We start from the raw sequence: 24,311 nt of genomic DNA on the forward strand, positions 1-24,311 counted from the left end.
TGTCTAGTCCGAAGGCTGCTTTTTCAGCATTTTATCCGATTAGGTTGGTGAAATCCATCCGGACTGCCACTTCTTCTCGTTTAATTGGATAGGAGCGATAGGAGTGATTGTCGATGGCCATTAAGGAGTGCAAAGGCTCAAAACGATTGAACTGTAGTGACGGTGAGCAGAGCAAGAAGCAAGTGTTCTCGACCTTGGATCGCGTTCAGAGCGAGTCTTATTCCGGCCGCAACTGCCTTTGCTGGATCCGAATTCGTCTCGAAACCGAAAAAGAAAGAGCTGTAAAGCCTCACCGGCCGAAAGTGACGGAAATCAAAGCTTGCGTTGGCCAGCGAACAACGCTCAAGCGTCCAAATGTTGCTCTTCTCAAGCGAAAGTGTAAGAGCGGATGGATCATGCATCTCGAATTGAATTTTGGTGGTTAGCCGCCCGCGAACAGAGTGGGAAGCAGAACATGATTGTATGAGCATCATTATCCGCGCGACTGAGTTGAGAACAGAGCGGAGACAGAAGAGCAGCCAGGGTTTGCAGCTCCGGATGGATCTACTTGCATGCTCATGGATGGATCCTTCCTGCTCAATCCATCCAAAGCTGGCTCGACATCCACCACGAGCGGCTAGCTTCGTTCTCATACATCCTGACAACGCGATCATCCTCATAGAGCCGGACTCGTCGAGCAACCATCCATCCGCTTGGTGCTTCCACGCTGGGTGTCGTCGTTGCGTGTCGCCTTCCTGCATCCGCTTTCCATTTCGTCCGCCAGCATCCTTCTACGCCAGCTTCGATCTTTCTGGACGCTCTGTCTCTGATCACATACGCAGCAAGCACTGCTCCGTCTACACGCATCCGCACGCCATCGTAGTCTAAGATCCGACACCGAAGTCTCTACCCCATCCCGGACCGTCACCGCACGATTTTCCTTCAGCTGAATGCCAACCCGCCGACGACTTTAAGCATCACGTCCGATCGGCAGTCCACAGAACACGACAGCACCATCGATCAGCATCCTTCCAAGCTTGCGCTTGGACCCAACCATCACTTTGCCGGCGTCAACAAATTCCGTCACCGGATTTCGACATCCGCCCATCCGCCACCGTCATCAGCGCAGCTGGAGCTCATACGGCGTTCCAAAGCCGCAGTAGTGGGTTCAGCGTCGCACCCATCAGAAGCGCGCGATCATGGTCAACATCACTCGCGAACTGAGCTCGACGGCCAGCGCCAATGCTCCACCACATCGACCCATCCGCGCTGACACCTTCGACCTCAAGCAGAAACTCGCCGTAGCGCTAGGTCAGAATGGCGCCCGCTATTGGCAGACACTCGTTCAGTTCCTCAAGGGCGCCATCGACCGCGCGGAATTCGAAGCGCTCGCCCACAAGGCACTCAAGACCGAGCACAGTAAGTCACCTCCGATAATTTTCGACATGCTGCATGCTCCCCCTTTGCCGCAGCCGCTGACCAGTTTTCGCCTTTGTGCGCCTCCGCATCCAACAGTACACCTGCACAACGCCCTCATCCTAGGTATCCTCTACAATGCTAGCGCCGATGTACCCGGTCCATCTAGCCGCGCCTCGCGACGCATCACCCGCATCCTGCCTGATGGTACTACCATCACCGAGGAAGAGGAGGAGGAGCCAAGCCGAAAACGCCTTCGCAACCTTGTCGCCGGCCTCCCTCGCAAGGAGCGCTTGCGTCTCAAGAACCTCGAAAATGTCGGCAAACTCGGCGCGAATGCCGTCGGTGGAGCTGCCGGACTTGGATGGGCCGGCTCCGCTGCCGATATGCTTGAGAAGAAACGCAAGGACGAAGAGAAGCGCAAGGTCGCCGAAGACCGTAGAAAGGTAAGACAGTACAAGAGCGCCATCGGTGCCAAAGATTGGAAGGGTCAAGCCATCCAAGCAACCCAGCAGATCGCCGCCGTGCGGGGCAAACTCTCTTTCAGTAAGTGTCCGCCTCCTTCCTTGTTCTGTCCGAAGCCACATCCCTTTGCTCGCCTTTCCGAACCGCGTTCCTGAGCCATTCCTCTTGCACACTCTAGCCGCCCAACAAGCCGTCATGCGCGCCATGCAGGCTCCCCTATGCGTCGAAGCCAAACACTTGCCTGACCTCGACGGCATCAAGGATCGTATGACGCTGCTCGCCGTAGAAAATGGCATGCCGGGAGGCGTGCAGCCTCAAGCTGCTGCCATGGTTCTTTCGGCGCTTCAGAGTCATCTGCAGAATGTCGCCAGCAGCATCATCACCAAGATTCGTGCCAACAGAGCCGAAGGCATCCGTACCAACGAGCCTCTCCGCCCCGCTGCCGAGTACAATATCAGCCTCGACCCTGCCTCCTACATGCCCGATCCGCTCCGAGGTTCGCCAGCCCTTGAAGCGATGGATGTCGACGACAGCGCTGCCAACTCGGCTCATGGCAGTCCTGCTCGGCATGTGCGCTCGATTCAGTCCGACGCTTCTTCGCGTACCAGCACATCTGGGATCGGCACTTCGTTTGCCGACTCTTCTATGCTTTCCCTCGCCAGCACGGCTGCCACCAGCCTGACCGGGCCTTCTTCTCCCTCCATCCGCGACAGCGACAGCAGCGGCCAGCTTCACGATACATCGTTCGGCAACAGCAGCACCAGTGCCGATGCCGATGATGTGGCCGGTGCGGCGAATGGCACATCCCACAACCGACTCAAGCGATCTCGCGACGCCATGGAAGCGAGCTCTGCTGAACGATCCGACGCTGCAAGCACGCGTCTCACCGTCTCGGACGTTGCGTTCCTTCTCGAAGTCGCTCCACACACGGTCGTCGAGCCGATCGGTCAAGGCACGCAGGAGAGACTTTTGGCCCCAGAGTGGGCTGACGAGCACGCTCTTGACGGAGACGATGACACTGGTCGACTTGATGCCTCCTCGCCCGACCGTCAACTGGCTCGAGCAGCGCGTTTGGCAGCAACCACTCATTTGAGCGACGCGACCCTCGCGGCAGCAGACGTTTCTGTCCGCAACCGCTTCATCATCGACCAATCCGCCCCACTGAAGTTGCTCGATCGTCGTACGCTTGCGGAGAACGCAGGTCGTTTGAGACCGACAAAAGGTGGTTTGTCGGTTCCTGACTACAAAGATCCGCAAGCCGTGTTGGCCGATGTCAACGGCAGGAAGAAGGAGGCGTTGCATGGAAGTGCAGCGCCACAGACTGGGACAGCGGCGACAGCTCACCACCATCACAGGCACAAGGACGACATCTGGGACGTCGTCGATCCTGTTGCTTTGTTCGGCTCGCTTTGCGAATGAGATCAGATTTGTAAGTCTTTGTACCAGCAAGCAATGTCATACATTTCATTCACGAAGTTTAGATGTGCGATGGTTGAGAGTTGTGCGTGAACGTGGTCATTGCGAAGCTAGGCTCACGTTGCGCGACACAAAGAATCTCTCGTCTCGCGCACATGCTCAGGGCTGCCGATCTCAACATGAAGCAAAGCTATAATTGAAACGAAGCCAAGACAAACACTGTCCTCTACACGCTTACACCTGAACAGCCGCGGATTCCACATCCATCGAGTCGAACGTCTCGCCCTCCCTCACCGTCTCCGGCAGCGCATCTCCACTAATCACGTCCGTCGCCTTTCCATTCTTCTTCGCCGCACGCTCCAACGTCAGCTGCAACGATTCTTCATCCTCCCCATCCGCAAACTGTGTCTCACCAAACACCTCCCTCGCCTCTACCCCACCACTACCAGTCTGGTCCTTTCGGAACGCGAATCCAGTCAGCAAGGATTGCTTACCGGAAGGCTTCAACGACTCCTTCTCGTACGGCTCGATGCGTTCGAAGAACGAGGTGGACTTGTGCATCTGCTTTTCGGAAGCGCGAGCATTGACGTTGGACGAAGTACGTGCGAAAGGGTTGAGCGATTTGGCGGATTTGGTGGACGGCATGACGAGTGTGCGTCCCGCGTGGGTTGGTTCGGAGAACTCGTCGTGGGAGGGCGATTTGCGCTTCTCGGAGGTTCGGCCGTAGAGGTTCTCTTTGCCCAAAGACGAGAAGTCAGTTTCGTCGTCCAGGATGCCGCTGTAGGAGTCGTCGGCAGATGCGACGATGGATTGAGGCGCAGGCGAGCGTGTCGAGCTACCGTATCCAGCTGCTGCTGGCGATGCCGTGTTCAAACCATCATACGCAGAGGAACTGCGCGGCACCCCCGAGACCGAACGAGATGTCGGCGGCAAGAACTCCTCACCCAATGCAGCAGAGGCACGCTTCCGAAAGCTAGCCGCGCTCACCGCGTCCCTCCCACCCCGATCACCTGCACGGGTCATCACCTCGACAAGCGCGGGATTCGTATAGCTCGGTCCACCCCGAACCGCAGGATCGCACCATCGTCGACTCTCCTCCTCCACGCGTTCAGGTCGACCTTCCAGTCCTTCCTTCAACGCTACCATCCGTTCGGCCAGACTCGAAAGGTGGAAGAAGGCCGCGATCTTGAGCGCAGCTTCCAGCGTCCTCGTCGAGTGCAGTGCACGTGCAGCGTCGAGTGCACGGCCGTGCTTGTCCGCCTTGCACGCCAACTGGATCAGCTGGAGCAGCGCCTTGTCCGAGCTCATCTCGAGCGTGTTTGCGTCGAGTTGAGCGTCGTCCTCGTTGGCCTCGATTCCAGCGTTGCGAACGTCGCGAGCCGTCATGGCTAGCATGCTGTCGCGAAGGCTCTTCTCCTCCAGCGGACCGGTTCCGCCTTCGCGATGGATGAGGGGTACCTGCAGCTCGAGCTCCTGGATCATGTGACGTGTGCCGTCGACCTCGGGATGAGTGCGTCCACCCTTGAGGAGCAACACCATGAGCTTGGAAGAGGTGAGACCGATCGGCCAGTAGCCGAGGGTACTGGCAGCACGCATCGCGGCTTCGCTGGCGTCGGCTGTTGCGCTCTCACGAACGCGTTTCGTGTCGAGGTTGGGCACCCATCGTCCTTGGCGCGAGCGGTGGGCGCGATCCAGCACAAAGAGCGTTCCGTTCGAATCGTAGAAGGCAGGTTGGTGCTCGTCGTTGTAGCCGAGCCACCTGATGTGCGCATCTTTGGCAAGCGGAAGAACATCGTCCTGGATCACGTCGAAGTTGGAGATGTCGATCACCTTGTAGCCGAGATCCTGGAATCCTCCCGATGGAAGCCCCGTCCTGCGATACACGACGAGCGCAGTGCGAGCGCCCACAGCCAGCGTAACCACGGGATGTCCGATCGCCCACAGGTAAAGCTGCATACCGCTAGCCGATAGGAACCTCAGATACCCCTTGGAAGTGGCTACAACAGCAACGCCCACCCCAGACCTGCCTGCATCCTGATCCTCCCAGCCATCTTCTGTGACGGTTCGCAAACCACTTCCTCCCAATGCCACCGCCTCGACGTCCTCACCTTGATCCAGATTGAACGTCCACTCCGAAGACAGATTGTTGCTAGCCGCGACGAAAGGCTTGAAGAAGACGCTGCTCGACTGCTCGGTCGTCTGCTTGGCGGCGAAGAGGATGCCTTGCTTTGCGAGATCGGCCATGCTGATGTTGTTCATGTCGGAGAAGCGGAAGTTGCGACGTGCCGACGTGTCGAAGGATTCGAACGAGATGGTCTGGTGCGACTCTTGCTCCACCGCAACTACCGAGCCGAGAAGGTTGTAGGCGAGGTATCGACGTTGTCCGCGCATGGGGGTAGACGTGGACTGGAATGCGGGCTGAGGTCGGGTAGCAGCGATCATCATGCCACCGTCACGACCAGCGCCCATGCCGTGTCCGCCTCGACCGTAAGAGCGAGAGGAGTGGTCAGCTCCGCCGTATCTCGACGGACGCGACTCGTCGTCCACCACGAAGTCGTCACCAGCATCTCCGTCACCACGATGAGAGTCTCGTGCCATATCGTCATCCTCATCGTCTGAAAGACCCGTGCCGGCGAAGATGTCGTCGATCTGACCACGAGATCCGCGTGCCGCTTTGGATACATCGAACGCGATCTCTTCGAATGGACTGGGTCTGGTTGTGGTTGCAACGTCGGACCATCGTGCCAAAGATCCCTCGTTGTCGGTCCAAGCAAGTGCGTCCTTGGTCGGATGCCAGCTGATGGCGTTGACGAGAGCATCGGCGCGTTTATACCGGATCGCCTGTCTGCTCTCTGTTTCCCACACGGTGACCTGACCGTTTGTGGTGGCGGAGGCAAGGTAGCGACCGTTGGGCGAAAATGCGAGGGCTGTGATGGTGCCGCTAGGCGTCGGAACCGTTCCAGAGGCGCTGGCGACAAAGGTGCCCGTTCTTGACCAGGCAGAGGAGTCGTTGGCGGCACTGATGACGACGAGCTCGTGTGCCTTGGACGGCATTACAAAGAAGGTGCCCGAAGGATGCCAGCATGCAGCGACGGCTTCGTCGCTCTCGGCACGTGTAATGGGAAGGACGCCTTCGATCGACTTGACGAACTTGGGCTCGACGTCGCTAAGATCGGTGACTCGAGCGACACCATCGGTAGAGCAAGTGACGAGCAGAGGAGCGACGGGACTCCATGAAGCTGAACGAAGACCTCTGTTGTGACCGTCGAGGAGCTGAATGCGCCTTGGATCCTCGACGTCGATGATCTTGACGATCAGCTCATCGGAGCAGACGGCTACTCGGGGAGACTTACCGTTCTTGACGAAGCGCTCTAGAGCAACGCATCGCAACGGCAATGATTCGCGCCGCAGCAGCGATTGGAGCACCGTAGGCGATGTCGGGTTGCCTTCAGCGTCGATGGGGTGGTGTCGATAAAGGCGAACAGAGCCATCTTCGGAGGCGGTGACGAGGAAGCGACCGTCAGCATCGAGAGAGGTGACTGGCTCGGTTGCGTCTTCGATGAGGTGAGGTTCCACGCCGGGAAGTGGCAAGGTAGGCAAGATTCGGACGAGGAAGTCATCTCCGCCGGTGAACAGTCGACTGTATAGCGTTGAAAAGTTGGAAACGAAGTCAGAGTCAGCGAGTCTTTAGTATGATGGGCGCGCAAAGAGGCAGCATACTCACTCTACGTTGGCCGATCTGGGTGCGTGAATACATTTTGTGGGACCAGAGTGGACGATCTGGACGTGCAAGTCCTCCGACTGCGTCGACTGCATAGTGGCGGTCTGCACTGCGAACAGCAGTGATCAAAGGAAGAGACACTCGCGGAGAGGTCAAGACGGTTGTATCTCTAGCCGTTGGGATGGTGTTGCGTCCGGATGAATGAGTCGAGAAGGATGATCGCAATGATGAAGGATACGAAGCGACAGCAGGAGAGAGAAGAGAGACTACGAAGACGCTCAGTCTCGAAAGTGTTGTTCTGCCGCGCACCTTTGCTCGCGTCGCGTCCACTGCTACATTTTCGCGCAAAGTGCACTTTCGCCGCGAAAACTGAGATTGTTAGAGCATTATTGATTTAAAAAAGATCTGCCGATCTGAGTCGACGTGTAGGACAAATCATCGATGTCAAACTCTATTACTCGTCTCAAGAACAAAGTATGAACGGGTCGAGCGTGCTGGTCAACGCCAACGAACTCAGAACATGATCTTAGGGCTGATTGGCACACGCATGGACGGGAAAACGTGGTTGTGAGACAATGCTATCTGATTGAACGGAACACTAAGATACGAGTACAAGCTAATGATGGGGGATAGAATGAATGCAGGAAACGGATATCATTAGCGGGAAGGAAGTGAATTTTTGAAATTGAGCTTGTGACCAACACCTTTAGTCGAGCTCCTCGACGGTGGGACCATCGTCGCCACCGGGAGCAGCACCGCCAGGTGCGGCACCAGGAGCACCGCCGGGCATGCCACCAGGGGCGCCGCCAGCAGCCGAGTAGATCTTGGTCATGATGGGGTTGACCTGCTCCTCGATCTCCTTCTGCTTGTCCTTGAGCTCGTCGGTCGAGGCGGTGGTGTTGCTGTCCAACCACTCGATACCCTCCTTGACAATCTTCTCGAGCGCCTCCTTGTCGGCGGCCTCGAGCTTGTCCTTGAGCTGGGGCTCGCTGGTGGTGTTGCGCACGTTGTAGATGTACGACTCGAGACCGTTCTTGGCCTGGGTGCGCTCGAGCGCCTGCTTGTCCTCCTCGGCGAACTGCTCGGCCTGCTTGAGCATCTCCTCGATCTGCTCAGACGAGAGACGGCCCTTGTCGTTGCGAATGGTAATCTTCTCCGACTTGCCGGTACCCTTCTCGGCGGCAGAGACGTTAAGAATGGCGTTGGCGTCGACGTCGAAGGTGACCTCGATCTGAGGAACACCACGAGGCGCAGGGGGGATACCAGAGAGCTCGAACTTGCCGAGCAAGTTGTTGTCCTTGGTGCGGGCGCGCTCACCCTCGAACACCTGGATCAACACACCGGGCTGGTTGTCGGCGTAGGTCGAGAAGACCTCCGACTTCTTGGTGGGAACGGTGGTGTTCCTCTTGATGAGGGGAGTGAACACACCACCGGCGGTCTCGATACCCATGGAAAGGGGAGCGACGTCGAGCAGGAGCAAGTCCTGGGTCTTCTCCGAGGTGTCACCCGAGAGAATGGCGGCCTGGACGGCGGCACCGTAGGCGACGGCCTCGTCGGGGTTGATCGACTTGTTGAGCTCACGGCCGTTGAAGAAGTCGGTGAGGAGCTTCTGGACCTTGGGGATACGGGTGGAACCACCGACGAGGACGATCTCGTGGACGGAACCCTTGTCGATCTTGGAGTCACGGAGGACCTTCTCGACGGGCTCGATGGTGTGCGAGAAGAGGTCACCGCAGAGCTCCTCGAAACGGGCACGGGTGATCGAGGTGTAGAAGTCGATACCCTCGAAGAGAGAGTCGATCTCGATGGTGGTCTGGGCAGCCGACGAGAGCGTGCGCTTGGCGCGCTCACAGGCGGTACGCAGACGACGGAGAGCACGAGCGTTGGTGGTCAGGTCCTTCTTGTTCTTGCGCTTGAACTCCTGGACAAAGTGGTTGACGAGACGGTTGTCAAAGTCCTCACCACCAAGGTGGGTGTCACCAGCGGTGGCCTTGACTTCGAAGATACCCTCCTCGATGGTCAAGAGCGACACATCGAAAGTACCTCCACCGAGATCGAAGATGAGAACGTTCTTCTCGCCCTCAGACTTCTTGTCGAGACCGTAGGCGATGGCGGCGGCGGTGGGCTCGTTGATGATGCGCATCACGTTGAGACCGGAGATGATACCGGCGTCCTTGGTGGCTTGACGCTGCGAGTCGTTGAAGTAAGCGGGGACGGTGACGACAGCGTCCTTGACGGTGCCGCCGAGGTAGGCCTCTGCGGTCTCACGCATCTTGAGGAGAACCATGGACGAGACCTCTTCGGGAGTGAAGGTCTTCTTCTCGCCCTTGTACTCGATGCGGATCTGGGGCTTGCCACCGACCGAGGTGACCTCGAAAGGCCAGTGCTTCATGTCGGACTGCACCTCGGCATCGTCGAACTTGCGGCCGATGAGACGCTTGGCATCGAAGACGGTATTGTGTGGGTTCATGGCGACCTGGTTCTTGGCGGCGTCACCGATGAGACGCTCCGAGTCGGTGAAGGCGACATATGAGGGGGTGGTGCGGTTACCCTGGTCGTTGGCAATGACCTCGACACGGTCATTTTGCCAGACAGCGACACAGGAGTAGGTGGTGCCGAGATCGATACCGATGGCCTTGGTCATTGTGACGGATGTGAGCCTTTTGTGTAGACGGGAAAGGGGTGAATGAGAAGTAAGCGGGAGAGAGCCGAAGCTGTGTCTGTTGATGTAGCGGTGTTGCGGAAAAGGGGTATGTGCAACTCGATATCAGACGAGAGTATTGGTGGTGTGTGAGATGGAAAGGAGTGAGCTAGGCTCAGACTATATGTACCATGCTGCTGGTGGACTCAGCATCTGCTAGCCACCGGTGCCACCTCCGCTCCGCCATTCTGGTTGATCCCGCACAGACGCATTTCGCGGTTGCAGACAGGAAGAAACTGTACGTTTCGCGTCAGCTCAGCGAATGCGCAGAGAGCGACAAATGTTCGGTGCGCCGCCTGCTCACGCCCTCATTGGGTCGCCAACAAGAAAATCGACTTTCCATGTCGATCCACCGCTGGTAGGGGCAGGAAACCGTCGAGCCAAAAAGCGGTGTGGGACTGGAATTTTTCTTGACAGGTTGAGTGAGGTCACTGTACGTGGAAAGTAAGGTACAAAGCTGACGCAAGGAAGGCGGCGGAACGGGTTGGAATCGTTCTTCGACAGGTCTGACCGCCGTCTGCGCTAGGCTTTTGGTGCAATTTTCCGAGTTCTTCTGACTTGCCCCAGCCAAGACGCCTTTCAAGTGCGTCGATTGTAGCTCAACTTCCAACGCGTCGGCATTTTGGCGATTTTTTTTCACAGAAGACGCTGGCATATGCCACCACGTTCTTCTAATTTCCAGATGAATTCTTCTACGGCTCATCTCCCGATCAGATGACATCGGCTGTCTCGTTCAAACTGGTCTCGATTTCTAGATTGACATATCGCTGTATGAAGTTAGGGCATAACACTATCAAAGTCCTTTTTGACGGCACACGACTCAGTTGCCACTTCTATGCGTGACGTTCATGAATGAGCTCAGCGCAGTCCTTCCGAACACACATCACTTCCGACTTAGCAGAAATTGACCGACATCCGAGATGAGTTCTTCTTGTGGCTCGACTCAGCCACCGCAGTGACTCGCTCACCCTTGACACTCGCACAACCATCCCACTGACACCATACTGGAGCGTGGAGTGCTTGCTCTCCGTCAGCAGCTTTCGCTCGACCAGCTTTTCGGAAGCGCTACCATAAGCCTGTCCCACTCTTCACGGCCCTCGACGCAATCCACCATCATCACGAGAATGGCAGAAGCATCGACAGCTTCTGCTGCTGCTCCTTCATCCAGTCTGCCCGCAATCCACAGTCTGCAGATTCAGTCAGAGGCTTCGACGAGCTCTTCAGCTACCTCTCAATCGGCTCGCGGACGCGGTCGCGGCCAAGGTCGTGGCCGCGGACGAGCAAAGAAAACCGACGCCAATGCTCACTCACATGGCTCCGCTACCGTCCCAATATATGGCTCGTCTCAGACGCGATCCGATCACCAGCCAAGCAACGCAAAGCCACCATCGAAGAAGAAGGGCAGACGAGGCGGTGACAAGTCCGGAAAGGCCAACGGCGCAGATGCAGCGCATGAGCCAAACACCAATGTCGGTTCGTCAAGTGCGGCTCCAACCCGTGTAGCAGTGCGGCGTCAGCAGTTCGGCGGCAAGCTCACCGGCGGAGCTGCCGCATCATCAGAACAAGCTGACAGCTCGGTCAAAACAACACAGAACGGGAGGTCAAAGAAACCGGTGGTCAAGGTTCCGGCAACCGCAGAGCCTGTTGAGTACGCCGATCTGCGCTCACGTCTTCTCGCGGAACTCTCATCTGGAGAGTACGACTGCGTCATCTGCTACAGTACCGTCACCACCCGTCAAGCGACCTGGTCTTGTTCGCAATGCTACTCGGTCCTCCACCTGCCCTGCGTTCGCAAATGGGCCGAGAGCAGCGTCAAGAAGGCCGAAGAGCACAATGCCATGCAAGAGGATCCCGAGATTCGCGCCCGTCGCGGAACGTGGCGTTGTCCTGGATGCCAGTACGCTAGGGAGGATGTCCCCAAGATCTACTGGTGCTGGTGCGGACGCACCCAAGATCCACAGGGAGGCAGGGGTGCCAATCCACACGGCTGCGGCCAGCGGTGCAGTAGAGGCAAGTGTATTCATGGATGTGCCGATGCCTGTCATCCGGGTCCCTGCCCGCCCTGCGCCGTCACCGTCTCCCAGCAATGCTTCTGTGGCGCCAAAACCATCCCGATGCGATGCTCTCAAACGTCCGCGAAGGAGGCTCGCATCTCAGCTCTGCACCAACGCGGCACGTCCTGCGGCGATGTCTGCGGTAAGAAGCTTGACTGCGGTGTACACTCGTGTCAAGACACCTGCCATCCTGGCGCTTGTCAACCCTGCTCCGTTCAAGTGGAAGCGCTATGCTTCTGTGGCAAGCATACCAAAACCATGCGCTGCGGCGATGGCGTTCGGCGCGACAGCTTCGACGACGAGATTGCCTCCAGCTTCACAGGCCGTTTCGCATGCGAAGACCAGTGCGAGCGCACATTCGACTGCGGTGTGCATTCATGCTCCAAGGCATGTCACTCACGAGACGCTGCTCGTCCAGTGTGCCCTTCCTCGCCGTCACTCGTCCAAACATGCCCGTGCGGTGCTCAACCTGTCACTTCGCGTACCTCCTGCCAAGATCCTATCCCTACATGCGGGAATGTTTGCTCCAAGATGTCCAACTGCGGTCATCCCTGCCCGTCTCGGTGCCATCTCGGCCCATGCCCACCGTGTCAGGTGCCGGTCTCGACGCCATGTCGCTGCGGCGAGACCAAGCAGAGCCGTACCTGCCACCAGCGCCAGCAAGAAGAGCTCGAAGGCCGTCAAGAGGTCCTCTGCAACACCGTCTGCCAATCTTTGCGCCACTGCGGCAAGCATCAATGCAATCGACAGTGCTGTCCGCTCTACTTCCAGGCAAAGAGCAAGTCGAAAAAGCGGCCGACGCTGGCCGAATTGCAATTGATGGATCCCGCTGGGCTGCACGAGTGCTCGATTCCATGCTCCAAGCCGTTGACGTGTGGGCTGCACGAGTGTCCCATGACGTGCCATCGCGGTGCCTGCCCGCCCTGTCTTCAAGCCAGCTTCGAAGAGCTCATCTGTCATTGCGGCCGCACCGTCCTCGAGCCACCTGTGCCATGCGGCACCCAGGTGCGCTGCAACTTCCCATGCGTTCGACCACCACCCGCCTGCGGCCATCCCAAGATGCCGCACGACTGTCACGAAGAGGAACCGTGCCCGCCGTGCGTCTACCTCACAGACAAAGTGTGTCACTGCCAGAAGCACATTGTCAAGAACGTGCCGTGCAGCCGATCGCGCGTCTCTTGCGGCCAGGCGTGCGATGCGCTGCTCAATTGCGGTTTCCACCGATGTCAGGGCATCTGTCATGTCGCTGGCCGAGAATGCGCTCCCTGTGCCCAAGTCTGCGGTAAGCCGCGTAGGTTGTGTCAGCATCCTTGCCAACAGAAGTGCCACGCGCCATCCTCGTGTCCCGAGGTCGAGCCTTGCGAGGCCGTCATCACGCTGCAGTGTCCATGCGGCAATCTGCAGTCTCGTTCCAAATGCGGTGTCTCGATCCATGCGCCCAACAAGGAAAAGTCGCTCAGGTGTAACGACTCGTGCATCATTGCACAGAGGAACGCAAAGCTCGCCGAAGCGCTCGGTCTCAACCCGTCCGAGAAGGCAGCACCAGCCTCTTACGAATACGAGACACTTTCGTACTACTCGGTGCCTAGCAATCGCAAGTTCTGCGACGAGCTGGAAGCGTCGCTCAATGATTTCATTCGGTCGCCTCGAGCCGGCATGATCTTGCCTCCGGCCAACAAGTTCCAGCGCAAGTTCACGCACGAATTGGCGGCTGTGTACAAGCTGGCGAGCGAGAGCGTAGACTCGGAACCGCGACGCAGTGTCAGCATCCGACGCAAGCAAGATAGCCGCATCCCCAAGCCGCTGCTGACCGAGGCGTTCGCCTCAGCACGAGCCTCGCTCATGTCATCGCAACAGCAGCAGCAACAACAACAACAACAACAGCAGGGATCTGGCAAGTTGATGGGACTGGCCCAGCTGCAACGACCCGGCGCCGAGACAGCCAAGCCGCTCAATGCCATCTTCCTGCCCGGCATATTTGGTCACGATCAGGATTCGCTCCGCTCGCTGCTGCAGCCGCTGCTGCGTACCATCAATTTTCAGATTACTTGGAAGGGAGATGAAGATGTCTTAGTGACATCGCCCGACTCTCCAACGCGACTCGTTATGATGAAGACCGAGCTCAAGTCGTTGGCACGTAGGGAGCAGTTCGCACGCGATGTCATTCTTTGCACGGTTGATGCGAACAAGAACATTGTGCGTAGAGAGGACGAGCCGATGCTGAGTGGCAGCAACCGAACAGGTGCAGCTACTGGCGGCGCGTGGGGCTCTGCTGCAATGAAGCGAGGTGGTGCCAACGCAAGCGGGCCTGGTAAGCCAAGCTCCGGTCTTGTCGGAGACCGCGGTTGGGCGGCCGTCGCTTCCGGATCCGGTCGAAACTCGCCTGCTCCTATCCAAGAGTCTGTTTGGGACCAGCCGACGATGGCTGCCCAATTTAATGGTGCCAGAGCAACGACAGCACCAATCGCCGGCATCGTTCCCAATCCAAATGCCCCACGACGACCTGCTGACCATGTCAACGCGTCCTTGATCCCTGTAGCACCAGCAGCGCTTGAGCTCGCAGCAGCAGATGACGGACCTGTCCCCGAAAGCTGGGAAGACGACAACTAGACGAGATGAATTTGCAATGCAACTGCAAGCCAGACAGTCACGACCTTGAATCCCTAATCTTGATGTGCTGACTCGGCTGTGTGAAACCGAAGAAAGACCAACACGAGCCCAAAACGGCTCTGAACCTTTGTTGATTTTGGCCTTTGTTCCCGAAATTTCACGCTCTAATTTCACTCGTGGCAAGCGTGAATGTGTATTGTAGCTGTGCTTCATGTGCCCTCATGCAGGGACCCGGCGCGAGTCTGTTGGACCTCTCGTCCCGCTCCGCTGCTTCGATCATCACCGTCATCCCTGTCCCTCTACCATCTGTCACATCGATCAGCTCCGAAGCCCAGCTGCTTCCCTGCTCTGACGCTGAAAACCGCGCGGGCTTCGTCTCATCATGGCGCAGCGCGAGCACGCCTCGTCGTCGTCGACGACGGCGACACGTCCAACGCCGCTCGAACGTCGCCGTCTTTCCACGGTCGAGTTTCACTCACCACCGCCTTCGCCTACCTACTATCCCGAGCATGAACCCACACCGCCTATCCTGCCCAAGCGAACGCAGCGCGTGTTTGCGCTGCTGCTCAAACCTCTCGTTCTCCCAGCGCTGGCTATCGCGCTGCCAGCATGGCCGCTTCTCGCAGCAGCATGTGCGATCCCCGTCATCGGCGTCATGGCGATTCCGATCTTGCTGCTCATCTCGGTGCTGCTACTGTACGTGATCGCGTGGATCTGCTACCTCTTTTTGGCACAGAGGGATCTGCCCGCGACGTGGACCAATGCGCATCGATGGTCTCCGAGGAACTTCTTCCCTTTCGTACCGATCAACCCGATCAGGTGCGCCAAAGTCGACCTGGCAGCTTTTCGATACACTGTCACGGCTTTTCGTCTCGTCTTCCCAGCCATGTTTGATTGGAGCTACCGCAGGATCATGGTCATCGGTACGACCAAAGGATCGCGCGTGGTCAAGGAGGGCATCCTCTACGGCAGCCCATCTCGCGGTAAGAGGCTCGACGTGTATCTTCCAGCCGAAGCGCCCGTCTCCGTCCATTCAAACGTGCCCGGGGTTGGACCTGACGGTCATCGCTCGAGCTCGACGACGAGCCTCCCCACAGCTTCCTCCAACGGCATGCCCGTCATTGTCGTCATCCCATCCATGCTGGGTCCACTCGCCATCACCTCCAAACGACGACTGTACCTCCAACTGGCGCTGCGACTTCGTCGTATGGGCTACTGCGTCATCGTCGCCGACATCACCTACTATCCGGAATCACGCATCAAGTCCTCCGTCATCGACCTGCGACTGGTCCTGCGATGGACTGCCAAGAACTGTCAGAGATACGGAGGCGACCCTTCCAAGATCTACGTGCTGGGACACGGTCTCAGTGCGCATCTGATCATGCTGACCATCTCGCAGGAGGCGGTGGTGCTCAGTCGTGAGGGACATCTGGATCGCGCCTACGAGCGGGAGAGACACATGCTGCGGGCGAAACACGAGTCGGGTTCGCATCACGGTAGGCGGTATGGAGAGCAGGATGGACGGAATGAGGAGGGAGAAGAGTGGTTGAAGAGTGGTGAGGTGCGGACGAGGAAGAGGGTGGCATCGGGGTATTCGGATGCGTTGGATGAGGAGATGGACGAACCGGTGCGACTGGACCGAACCGGACGCAGGGGCAGTGGAGAAGCGAACGGCGCTGCCGTGGAGAAGGAAGGCTGGGTGGACGAATCCGAAGAGTCTGCAGGCATTCCCGGTCACGTCATGGGATCCATCCAGCGATTCTCGTCCTCTCCCTCTCCCCAACCCTTGCATCCCAACGGAATTTCCACCTCTACATCTCGAAAGACCGAGGAAGCCGAATCCATCCTATCCTCCGCCGCGTACCGCAAAGCCGAAGACGAAGTCGGTAACGGTCTTCGTCGCGTCGAGATCTACGAACCGGAAGTGGAGCTTCCCGCCATCGCCGGCGTCATCCTGCTCTCTGGCATCAGCGATGTCATCAAAGGTTTCCGATCCGAATCGGAACGCGGTCTCGAACACCTCTCCTACCTGCGTCGGTCGACCGGTCCTTCGCACTTTAACTGTCTCATCCATTCCCCTGCTCACCTGCTCTATGCGGCGAAGAACATCGTAGACACCCGTCTGCTCCCGCAGAAGTTCTTGCTCGTTCACGGTGGGAAAGATCAGGTCGTACCGGTCGAACAAAGCACCCTCCTCAAAACCCTCCTCGTCGGCATAGGCGTAGAACACGTCAGGTTGAGAGCCTATAGGAACCTCGGTCATGCTGAATCAATCGCTTGCCTCTTCTTGGGTATGGCTAGGTCCAACACGAGGTATACCAGACAGATCTCGGAGGACATTTCAAGCTTTGTCGGCCAATGACCGTCGTCACATTCCCACGAATCGCTACGTTCGACACAACCATTAGGATTCGGATTGAACATCGTACACATTCACGCTCGATGTCGATGAAATATTAGATACCATTGCTCCTCGCCAATGTCTGACGTACGACTGTTATCGTCGAGGACATCAGCTTGTGTCCACTTGCATTCTCTTCAGGGCCGCCACCAAGGATTGCAACGCAGTCGCCTCAGCCCGTCAGTCGTCGAGAAGCTCTTCCACATCTTCCACCTTGATAACAGCTTCCTCCGAGTCGTCAAGCTCAGACAGCGGCGAACCGCTGTCGAGGGGGCAAACGACTCGGCTAGCGTTCGTAACACTCCTCGGGTCGTCCGGAATTGGATCTGTATTGATGTCGATCCTTTCCTGAAGTCGCGTGTACGGAACGGTCGAGGAAAGTCCTGGGTCAGCGCCGATCACTTTCGCGGGCGAAGTGATGCGAGTGGACCCAGCTTCCCGCGCAGCGAGGTGGGAAGACATACCTCTGCTTGTATCGTCCGAAGAGATGGGTGGCTGGATTCTCGATTCCAACGGGCTTGAATCCAGCGTGTTCCTGGTAATGTCATCTGTTGCCCCACCAAGCCTGTCTGCAAGGGGAGAAGTCGCTGGCCGCCAGCTATGCTGCCAGTTCTCGGCTCGCCATCTCTCATCATCGGCGTACCGTCTGCGAGAGTAACGAGGATCTTCAGTTCGAGTAATCGCATACTCGGCCAATTTGCAAAGCCTTTCGAAAGGCTTGAAGAGAGGCAGTCTTCGCAGAGGGGCTGGCATTGCGCAAAGGCATGTGCCTAACTCGACCCTGCCATGAACCCCCAGGTATGGTCTCGGGATCGGACTGCGATTCTTCGGCACGAGCACCAAACCGAGTCTGTCAAGTTTCTTTTTGCCGAGGTAGATGCCATCCTTCATGTACCTCGTAGGCACGATGACAAATTCGCATGGTCCGCTCTCGAAGCGATCCGAATCGCCTGGTAGTCTGAAGTGCTGTCCCGTGTCAAAGCGCCACGCCAATTCGAGTTCCAGGATTCCAGTACTTCCCTGAGCGGAAATCTTTCGTGCGCGACCTTGTCGAATCAGATCCTCAGCGAGGCTTTCTGCGATCAAGGACTCTGTGACGACCGGATCTGGGTCGATGACGACAGGAGTAGTGTCGAGAGAATTTCCTGACCAGGCTCCGACATGACCGAGACACGCCCAGATATAGAAAGGAATTTCACGGTTGGGTACGTGCGACTGGGTCCGAAGATTGTCCAGACGTCGAATGAGACTCTGCTCGCACTCCTGTTCAGCTGTCGCGGTGCGTCGCATAGGTTGAAAGTCACCTTCATACTCAGGAGCAGGCTCGAACTGATGAAGGGCCTCTGCTGGTGTCCAACTCCCAGGACGAGGCGGCAGGTACGAGAGATGAGATTGCCTCACACAAGCCTCGGAGCGAGCTTGTTCGTCGGAGGCACGCCCTTTGACGCGGATCTTCATCTGATTGACTGCCGATGGAGCGACCGATGGAATGCGAGCGGCAGAGCTTCTGCTCGGTGGCTGACTTGTGGATGGGCTCGCGGCTAGGAAGTTGGAGACGCTCGTTGGCTCTGCCATCGGACACCTATTGGAGTCTGAAGGCTGTGACTCATTCGAGCGTATGAGAGGGGCAACTCGCGCAGCTTCATCGTCAGTGCCCCTAGAAGGAGTACCACCACGTGTTCCCTGACTGCCTACTTCCTGCGCTGAGACTTGTGTTGATGAGGTCACGGTCATGTTCACCATTGCAGGCAACGCAGACGACGCTTGGACGTGTGGCTCCGCTCCTAGGAGGCGGCCTTCGGTCTTGGCCCGTGCTGGTTGCGACGTTGCTGCAGCCTCGTTTGACTGAACCTTTGGCCCCTGACAAGGACGGGATCCTGATGCCTTCCCAGCATGGTCAGCGCGAAGCACAGTGACCGCCACGGCCTCTGTCTGATTTGTGCAAGCGGCTTCTGCACGAATGGAGAGGCTTGTTAGGTCATCCTGAAGATTGGCCCGCTGTAGAGGCGGTCCTCTTGCTGCACACATGGTCTCGGCAGTTCCCGCAACCTCTTTGTGCCCGCTTTGCGAGGTGTGTGAAAGCAGGACCGGACTCAAAGGGGACCGACTCGATGGCATACCGACCGATGCTTGCTGAGCTGCCGAGTGCTGAGAAGTCGGCTCCATAGGGCTTCCTGGTGGATGATTCGATGATGACGCAGCTTTTGGAGGAATCATAGAAGGCCGACCGAATATATGCGTAGGACCAAATGCGTACGATAAGAAGTCCGAGGGGCTGGTCGCTGACGGAGCCCTATTCCGAAATCCATCGTTTACCCGAGGCTGTCTGGAGGAAGCAGATGGTGGAGAAGTTGAGTGAAGCTGATCTGGTTTCGGACGTCCTCGCTGAGCAACGTCTTTCTGCTTCGCATCTCCTTTGCCTCCAGATGTGGATCGTATCTCGTCAGCAGCACCCTTGGCCAGCTTTACACCGACACACTCCACGGATGACGAACGCTTCCTCTTCATGGTGGATGAAGTGTTTGCCGTCCCTGTAACCGCTTTGGCCGAAGTCGAATTCGGATCGGCAGGAAGGGAGAGCGACAACGAAGACGCTCGACTCGTCTGAGGCGTTGTATGAGCCGACGCATTTTGCGTGCTGGCAGATTGCGATGGAGAGGGCGAGGGTCTTGATCGGGTGCGAACGTATGGCGAAGTTGGATCAGAACGCGAATCTGCATTTTCAGGCAAACCAGCACCGACAAGTACGCCTGGAGCTGCCGGTCCATCAATCGTCCCTGAAGGCGGGGAAGTCTGATCCAGCAATTGGGGATCTCGACTCGGGTTCGCAGGTCTGGACTGGAAGTTCGAAGGTGGACCGCTCGAGGTGACAGTGGGATCCATTCGAGGTATGCTCTCCCTTCGTTGCGACAACTGGGGGGCTTCGCAAAGGGCAGCATCAGTGCTCGAACCGTCTGAGCAAACGACAGCGAGCGGTGTGTTGGAGTCAAACGAGGTGGATCGATTCGCATCGACAGCGGTCGAGCATGAAGCCGACGCGCGTTCCTGACAATTTGCGTCCCTCGGTCTCGTCTGCTGATAAACTGATTCGTGCGCTTTCGCTTCAGCTGCAAGATTTGAATCGACTGCTTGCGGGCTCTTGGAGCGAGAGCTGGAGGTATCTTTGACGATGACCTGCTGCATAGCAGAGAAGAAGGGACCCACGATCTTGGATTGAAAGTCGTCGATCTTAGCATTCTGCTGCCCAGCGATGCTGTTGACATGCTCCGTGAGTTTTTGATGAGCTTGATAGAATCCAGCCTCGACTTGATGGACTTTGTTCCAATTGGTGTTGGCGTGATTCAACAGCTGCGCGCTCTCTTGCTTGAGCTTGGCGGTGAAGTGGTTGACACCATTGATCAGCGTCGTGTGTTCGCGCAACAAGCTGCGACAGGTAAAGAGATCCTTTTGCGTAGATGCGAGGATCTCTTGCATGGACGTCAAGGAGGCTCTGGTCTTTTGGAGTTCAACCGCAAGAGAGTCTCTGGATGCCTCCAATTGCAGTAATCTCTGGTCGACGTTTGAAGTTGCATTTGAGCCGTCGTACATTTGGACGAGCGAAGCGAACATTTGCTGAAATTGCGGTGTGGCAGTGATCGGTGCAGGCGCCGATGCCGGCATCGCGACTGCTTGTGCAGGTGCACCTTCCATCTTGGCGACAATGTGATGGCTGTTAGGATCAGTCTCCCGAGGATACGACACATTTGCCGTGTGACGTGTGGCGATGAGATGGAAGTCGTGCCGACAGAAGGAAGTTCCCTTTATATAAGCGAACTGGAAGAGACGGGCTAGGCTGCAGGAGAAGCGGCGAGCTGCAATGAGTGGGGAGACGACGGTCGCTGAACAAGCTTTTCAAACAGCCGCAGATGAAGTTGGACTACACGCGCATCATGCACTAGACGCACAAGCTCCTGAGTGGGCTCAGTATTCCGCCCACGACGCAGGCTGTTACCGCATACAAAGGAAGCGCATCAATTTACAGCATGGTCACAGTGGGCTCGTGATCTTGTGACTGAGCAGCCAGGCCGGAGTGGCATCATTGTGCTTCGGAGGGAAGGAGGAGAAGGGCAGAAGTTCGGCCCAGTGGTCTCCAAGGGGATCTGTGCTGGCACGCCACGCCTAAACTTGGCCTACAAAATAAGTTCAAAAAAGTTTTCTGCGCTGTAAATTTTTTATCGCCCCATTGTCTTTGGAAGGTAACAATGGCGCACCAAACCACACAAGTCGCCTGCTGAAAGGGCCTGAGCGGTACTACCAGCCAATTGTGTAGCAACTCGAAGAAGCAAATGACAAATCGCGTAGCGACGCTTTGACCGTCCGGCTCTTCACTCTGCTTGGCCCGCGAGCATCCCCAGACGATCAAAGCGAGCATGCAACGTTTTCGAACGGCAGATAGCTCGGTTTGGTTTGCGCGCCGTCGACGTCTTTGAACAAGCTCTGGAACCAGTCTACCGCAGCGTCTTAGACGTTAAATCGCTCATACTTAGGCACCTTTTACCAAGTAGTCTTGAGCGCTTCCGTCGCGTCCTTTGCGCTCTGGCACCAAAAAAGCTCGGTCTCCTACCCGTGTTGCGGGACGATGGTCGGGTGCTTCATCTCGATCATCAGCGCATTGATGTGTTTCAAGCATGCTGTCGAGACACCCGGCTTTGGATGCCCGAAGGTAAAGGCTGTCAGTTGACCTTGCTGTCCGATCGCCCCAAATCATCGTTGCGGCCGGATTAGCAGTGCTGACCAAAGAGGATCTACCCGGCTGATCGAACTGTGGATAAGCTTTGTAAGCATGAGCTTACTGTTTACTCATCGAAGAGACGACGTCGCCCGCAGCCTTTACGCCATTGCACCTGCCCGTGCCTTCGACAGTGACAGTCACAGCACTGCACAGCTCGTTTTGGAGGCCAAGCTTCTCCATCAGGCGCTCGTTCGTCGCATCGGAGTTGCCCATGCGATCCTCGCACAAATTGCCTGTGAGGGCGCCTCTGAGCTGACGATGCAGTCGCCATGCAATGCATCTGCCTGTATGAAGGGAAGAAAGCAAGCATTAAACACCCAAAAGAAGAAAAAGAAAAAAGAGGCCGGAAAAAGACGGCCACAAAAATCTCGCCTCAACCTCCACTTACAGTCCAATTCGCACCGTATGAACCTTCTCTCAGTCAGCCTCAAAGTTCAAGCCTGGATCTTCAACAGCCGCTGGCCTATACAGGATACTTGTTTCCCACCATCACCTCGGCATATCCAGATTTCGTCAGTACAGCCGCTACTAAGCTGATTCCCCACTGGTAACCCGACTTTCAAGCGCCGATTCACCTGTGCGCAATCCGAGTCAATCTACCTCGTTAGCTCCCTTCCCTCGCCTTGACCACACAAGCATGTCGTCACAACGGTCCAGAGACGAGCTCGACCCCGAACACCCCAATCCCTGCTATCCGAGAGCGTGCGCCATTCAAGGGTGTCTGCAAAAGTCCGGCTTCGACCAGTCACGGTGCGAATACCTGGTCGACGACCTCTATCGGTGCTGCGCCAAGTTCTACCAGCAGCGCGGCAAGGATGCCGAGGCAGATAGCTGTCCGATTCCATCAGTAGTTGAGAGGAGAATACGAAAGATGGAGCAGGAGGGAAAGGGTGGTGCTGGCGGTGCGCTGCTCGAGTCCAAGAAGCGGTGAAGCTCAATTTCGGGGAGTCCGAATACCAGATCACAGGAAAACACTGCGATCCCCGCTGCACAATCACCTACACAGTGATCAAGCATGGTCCCAAAATCTCGGCCAGCTATTGTGTTCACCTTGTAAGCGTGTCCTCAGGCCGTGGAACGAGAGTATAGGAGCGTGATGGCATCAACAAGTACGGCGATTGCTGCGACGAACTTTTGAAACGTAAATGTTACACCCTATAGTCAGACAACTTTTGGAAAGTCCTCACGTGCCGCAAGGCAATCTTGGGTTGGACTCTCCGCAACGCTTCTTCTCGCGCGGTCCTCCACTCGTCTCCTCCGTCTTCCCGTCCTCACCCATCATCTCGTCCATCCTTGCACCTTGACAAACATGGCGGACGAAGAGCAGCCACAGCAAGAGCTGCCCTCGCAGTCTCCTACCGCACAACCAACCGACTCTGAGCCCGTCGAAGCCGCCGACGCAGCAGCAGCAACGCTCGAGGATGCCACCGCCGTCCAGGAGGCTGCTCCTGAGCCCACCTCGGAGCCTGCGCCCGAAACTGCCGACGATATCGACGTGATCCCACCTTCCGACCCAGATCAACTCACCGCCGTCGTTCGTGGCGAAGACACTGCAGCAGCAGCGCGCACCGCAGCCATCTTTGACGAGGACGACGATGACGAAGACCAACAAAACGCGGACGAGGACGATCTTCCCAGCTTCCGTAAACGCGAAGCGCGCGATGCCGACAACGCAGACGATCCAGATGCAGCTATCATCCGCAAGAAGAAGAAGAAACGTCATCACAGTCCGGACGAGCCGTCTTCCGCGAGACACGCTGTAGATGATGGTGGTGAGGTGGAACAGGAAGAGGAGGATCCGTATGCCAACATGACCGAGGCAGAGATTCGACGCGCGAGAACGGACAGGATGATCGACGAGGCGTTGAAGGCGGGCAAGAAGAAGGCTCCGAGGAAGCGAGCTGGCGAGGACGATTTGGATCTGCTTGCTGACGAAGAGGTGGCTGCGCTGAGGAGGGAGATGGTCACCGCGGCGGATGATGATGAGGAGGCAAATAGACTCAAAAGGCCTGCTACGAACAAACTCAAATTGCTACCCAAGGTGGTGGCTACCCTGCAAAAGTACGTCTCTGCTCCTCGCTCTTTCCTTCGATGACCTTGATGAATGCTCTACTAACCCTTCGTCTTCCCCTTCCACCCTTACACTGCCCATCAGGAGCCACCTCCAACAATCCATCCTCGACAACAACCTCCTCGAAGGCGTCAAACGCTGGCTCGAACCTCTCCCCGACAAATCCCTCCCTGCGCTCAACATCCAACACCAGTTCTTCCAGATCCTCGAACGCATGACCATCGACACCATCTCGCTCAAGATGTCCGGTCTCGGCAAAGTCGTCGTCTTCTACAGCCTCTGTGCTCGCGTCGAACCCAAGATCAAACGCTCCGCAGAGCACCTTATCGAGATATGGTCGAGACCGGTGCTGAAGCGTTCGTCGTCGTACCGCGATCGTCATGTTGCTTCGGCCGAGTGGAACAGGGATGCGCTGTCGCAGCAGCAGCAGAGGGCGGGCGTCGGCGAGGTCGGCAATTCCAACAGAAGGAACGTCGGTATTCCGCAGGCCGTCACCGCTGGATTCAGCGTCGCGCCCCAGTCGATCGCTGGTCAAAGGAGCGATTCCGGCCACGAGGCTAGGATGGCTAACCATAAAAGGCTGAATCAGTTCAAGAGCAGGTTGAAGGAGGCTAAGCGTTGAACGAGTAGGAGTGGCAATCCGAGTTGTTTCAAGTCGTTGGTTTCGGTGTTCTTCGTCGAGTGACAGGAAGTGAGTGATTTGATC

The 24,311-nt window shown here is 57.1% G+C and overlaps 9 protein-coding genes across 9 annotated transcripts; 6 read left to right on the forward strand and 3 right to left on the reverse strand.

Moving 5' to 3' along the window:
* Nucleotides 1–113: 113 nt before the first annotated feature.
* PHSY_000031 (hypothetical protein) lies at nt 114–425 on the forward strand (the record flags this gene model as incomplete). The annotated part of the gene is made up of 1 exon (XM_012330675.1): nt 114–425. The coding sequence occupies one exon, from the start codon at nt 114–116 to the stop codon at nt 423–425; it is 312 nt and encodes a 103-aa protein (XP_012186065.1).
* Nucleotides 426–1,178: 753 nt separating this feature from the next.
* On the forward strand, nt 1,179–3,279 carry PHSY_000032 (transcriptional regulator of RNA polII; the record flags this gene model as incomplete). Its single annotated transcript, XM_012330676.1, has 2 exons — nt 1,179–1,941; nt 2,039–3,279. The coding sequence occupies 2 exons, from the start codon at nt 1,179–1,181 to the stop codon at nt 3,277–3,279; spliced, it is 2,004 nt and encodes a 667-aa protein (XP_012186066.1).
* A 231-nt stretch (nt 3,280–3,510) lies between these two features.
* On the reverse strand, nt 3,511–7,092 carry PHSY_000033 (hypothetical protein; the record flags this gene model as incomplete). The annotated part of the gene is made up of 2 exons (XM_012330677.1): nt 3,511–6,916; nt 7,001–7,092. 2 exons carry the CDS (start codon nt 7,090–7,092, stop codon nt 3,511–3,513), a joined length of 3,498 nt encoding a protein of 1,165 aa, XP_012186067.1.
* A 611-nt stretch (nt 7,093–7,703) lies between these two features.
* Nucleotides 7,704–9,641, reverse strand: PHSY_000034 (probable heat shock 70 kd protein; the record flags this gene model as incomplete). The annotated part of the gene is made up of 1 exon (XM_012330678.1): nt 7,704–9,641. One exon carries the CDS (start codon nt 9,639–9,641, stop codon nt 7,704–7,706), a length of 1,938 nt encoding a protein of 645 aa, XP_012186068.1.
* A 1,181-nt stretch (nt 9,642–10,822) lies between these two features.
* Nucleotides 10,823–14,362, forward strand: PHSY_000035 (hypothetical protein; the record flags this gene model as incomplete). The annotated part of the gene is made up of 1 exon (XM_012330679.1): nt 10,823–14,362. The coding sequence occupies one exon, from the start codon at nt 10,823–10,825 to the stop codon at nt 14,360–14,362; it is 3,540 nt and encodes a 1,179-aa protein (XP_012186069.1).
* A 382-nt stretch (nt 14,363–14,744) lies between these two features.
* PHSY_000036 (cholinesterase) lies at nt 14,745–16,724 on the forward strand (the record flags this gene model as incomplete). Its single annotated transcript, XM_012330680.1, has 1 exon — nt 14,745–16,724. One exon carries the CDS (start codon nt 14,745–14,747, stop codon nt 16,722–16,724), a length of 1,980 nt encoding a protein of 659 aa, XP_012186070.1.
* Nucleotides 16,725–16,943: 219 nt separating this feature from the next.
* PHSY_000037 (hypothetical protein) lies at nt 16,944–21,747 on the reverse strand (the record flags this gene model as incomplete). The annotated part of the gene is made up of 2 exons (XM_012330681.1): nt 16,944–20,595; nt 21,596–21,747. The coding sequence occupies 2 exons, from the start codon at nt 21,745–21,747 to the stop codon at nt 16,944–16,946; spliced, it is 3,804 nt and encodes a 1,267-aa protein (XP_012186071.1).
* Nucleotides 21,748–22,171: 424 nt separating this feature from the next.
* PHSY_000038 (hypothetical protein) lies at nt 22,172–22,465 on the forward strand (the record flags this gene model as incomplete). Its single annotated transcript, XM_012330682.1, has 1 exon — nt 22,172–22,465. One exon carries the CDS (start codon nt 22,172–22,174, stop codon nt 22,463–22,465), a length of 294 nt encoding a protein of 97 aa, XP_012186072.1.
* A 378-nt stretch (nt 22,466–22,843) lies between these two features.
* On the forward strand, nt 22,844–24,227 carry PHSY_000039 (transcription factor; the record flags this gene model as incomplete). Its single annotated transcript, XM_012330683.1, has 2 exons — nt 22,844–23,595; nt 23,690–24,227. The coding sequence occupies 2 exons, from the start codon at nt 22,844–22,846 to the stop codon at nt 24,225–24,227; spliced, it is 1,290 nt and encodes a 429-aa protein (XP_012186073.1).
* Between the last annotated feature and the right edge of the window lie 84 nt (nt 24,228–24,311).

The sequence above is a fragment of the Pseudozyma hubeiensis genome (assembly GCF_000403515.1).
Source record: "Pseudozyma hubeiensis SY62 DNA, scaffold: PHS1, whole genome shotgun sequence".
Classification (NCBI taxonomy): domain Eukaryota; kingdom Fungi; phylum Basidiomycota; class Ustilaginomycetes; order Ustilaginales; family Ustilaginaceae; genus Pseudozyma; species Pseudozyma hubeiensis.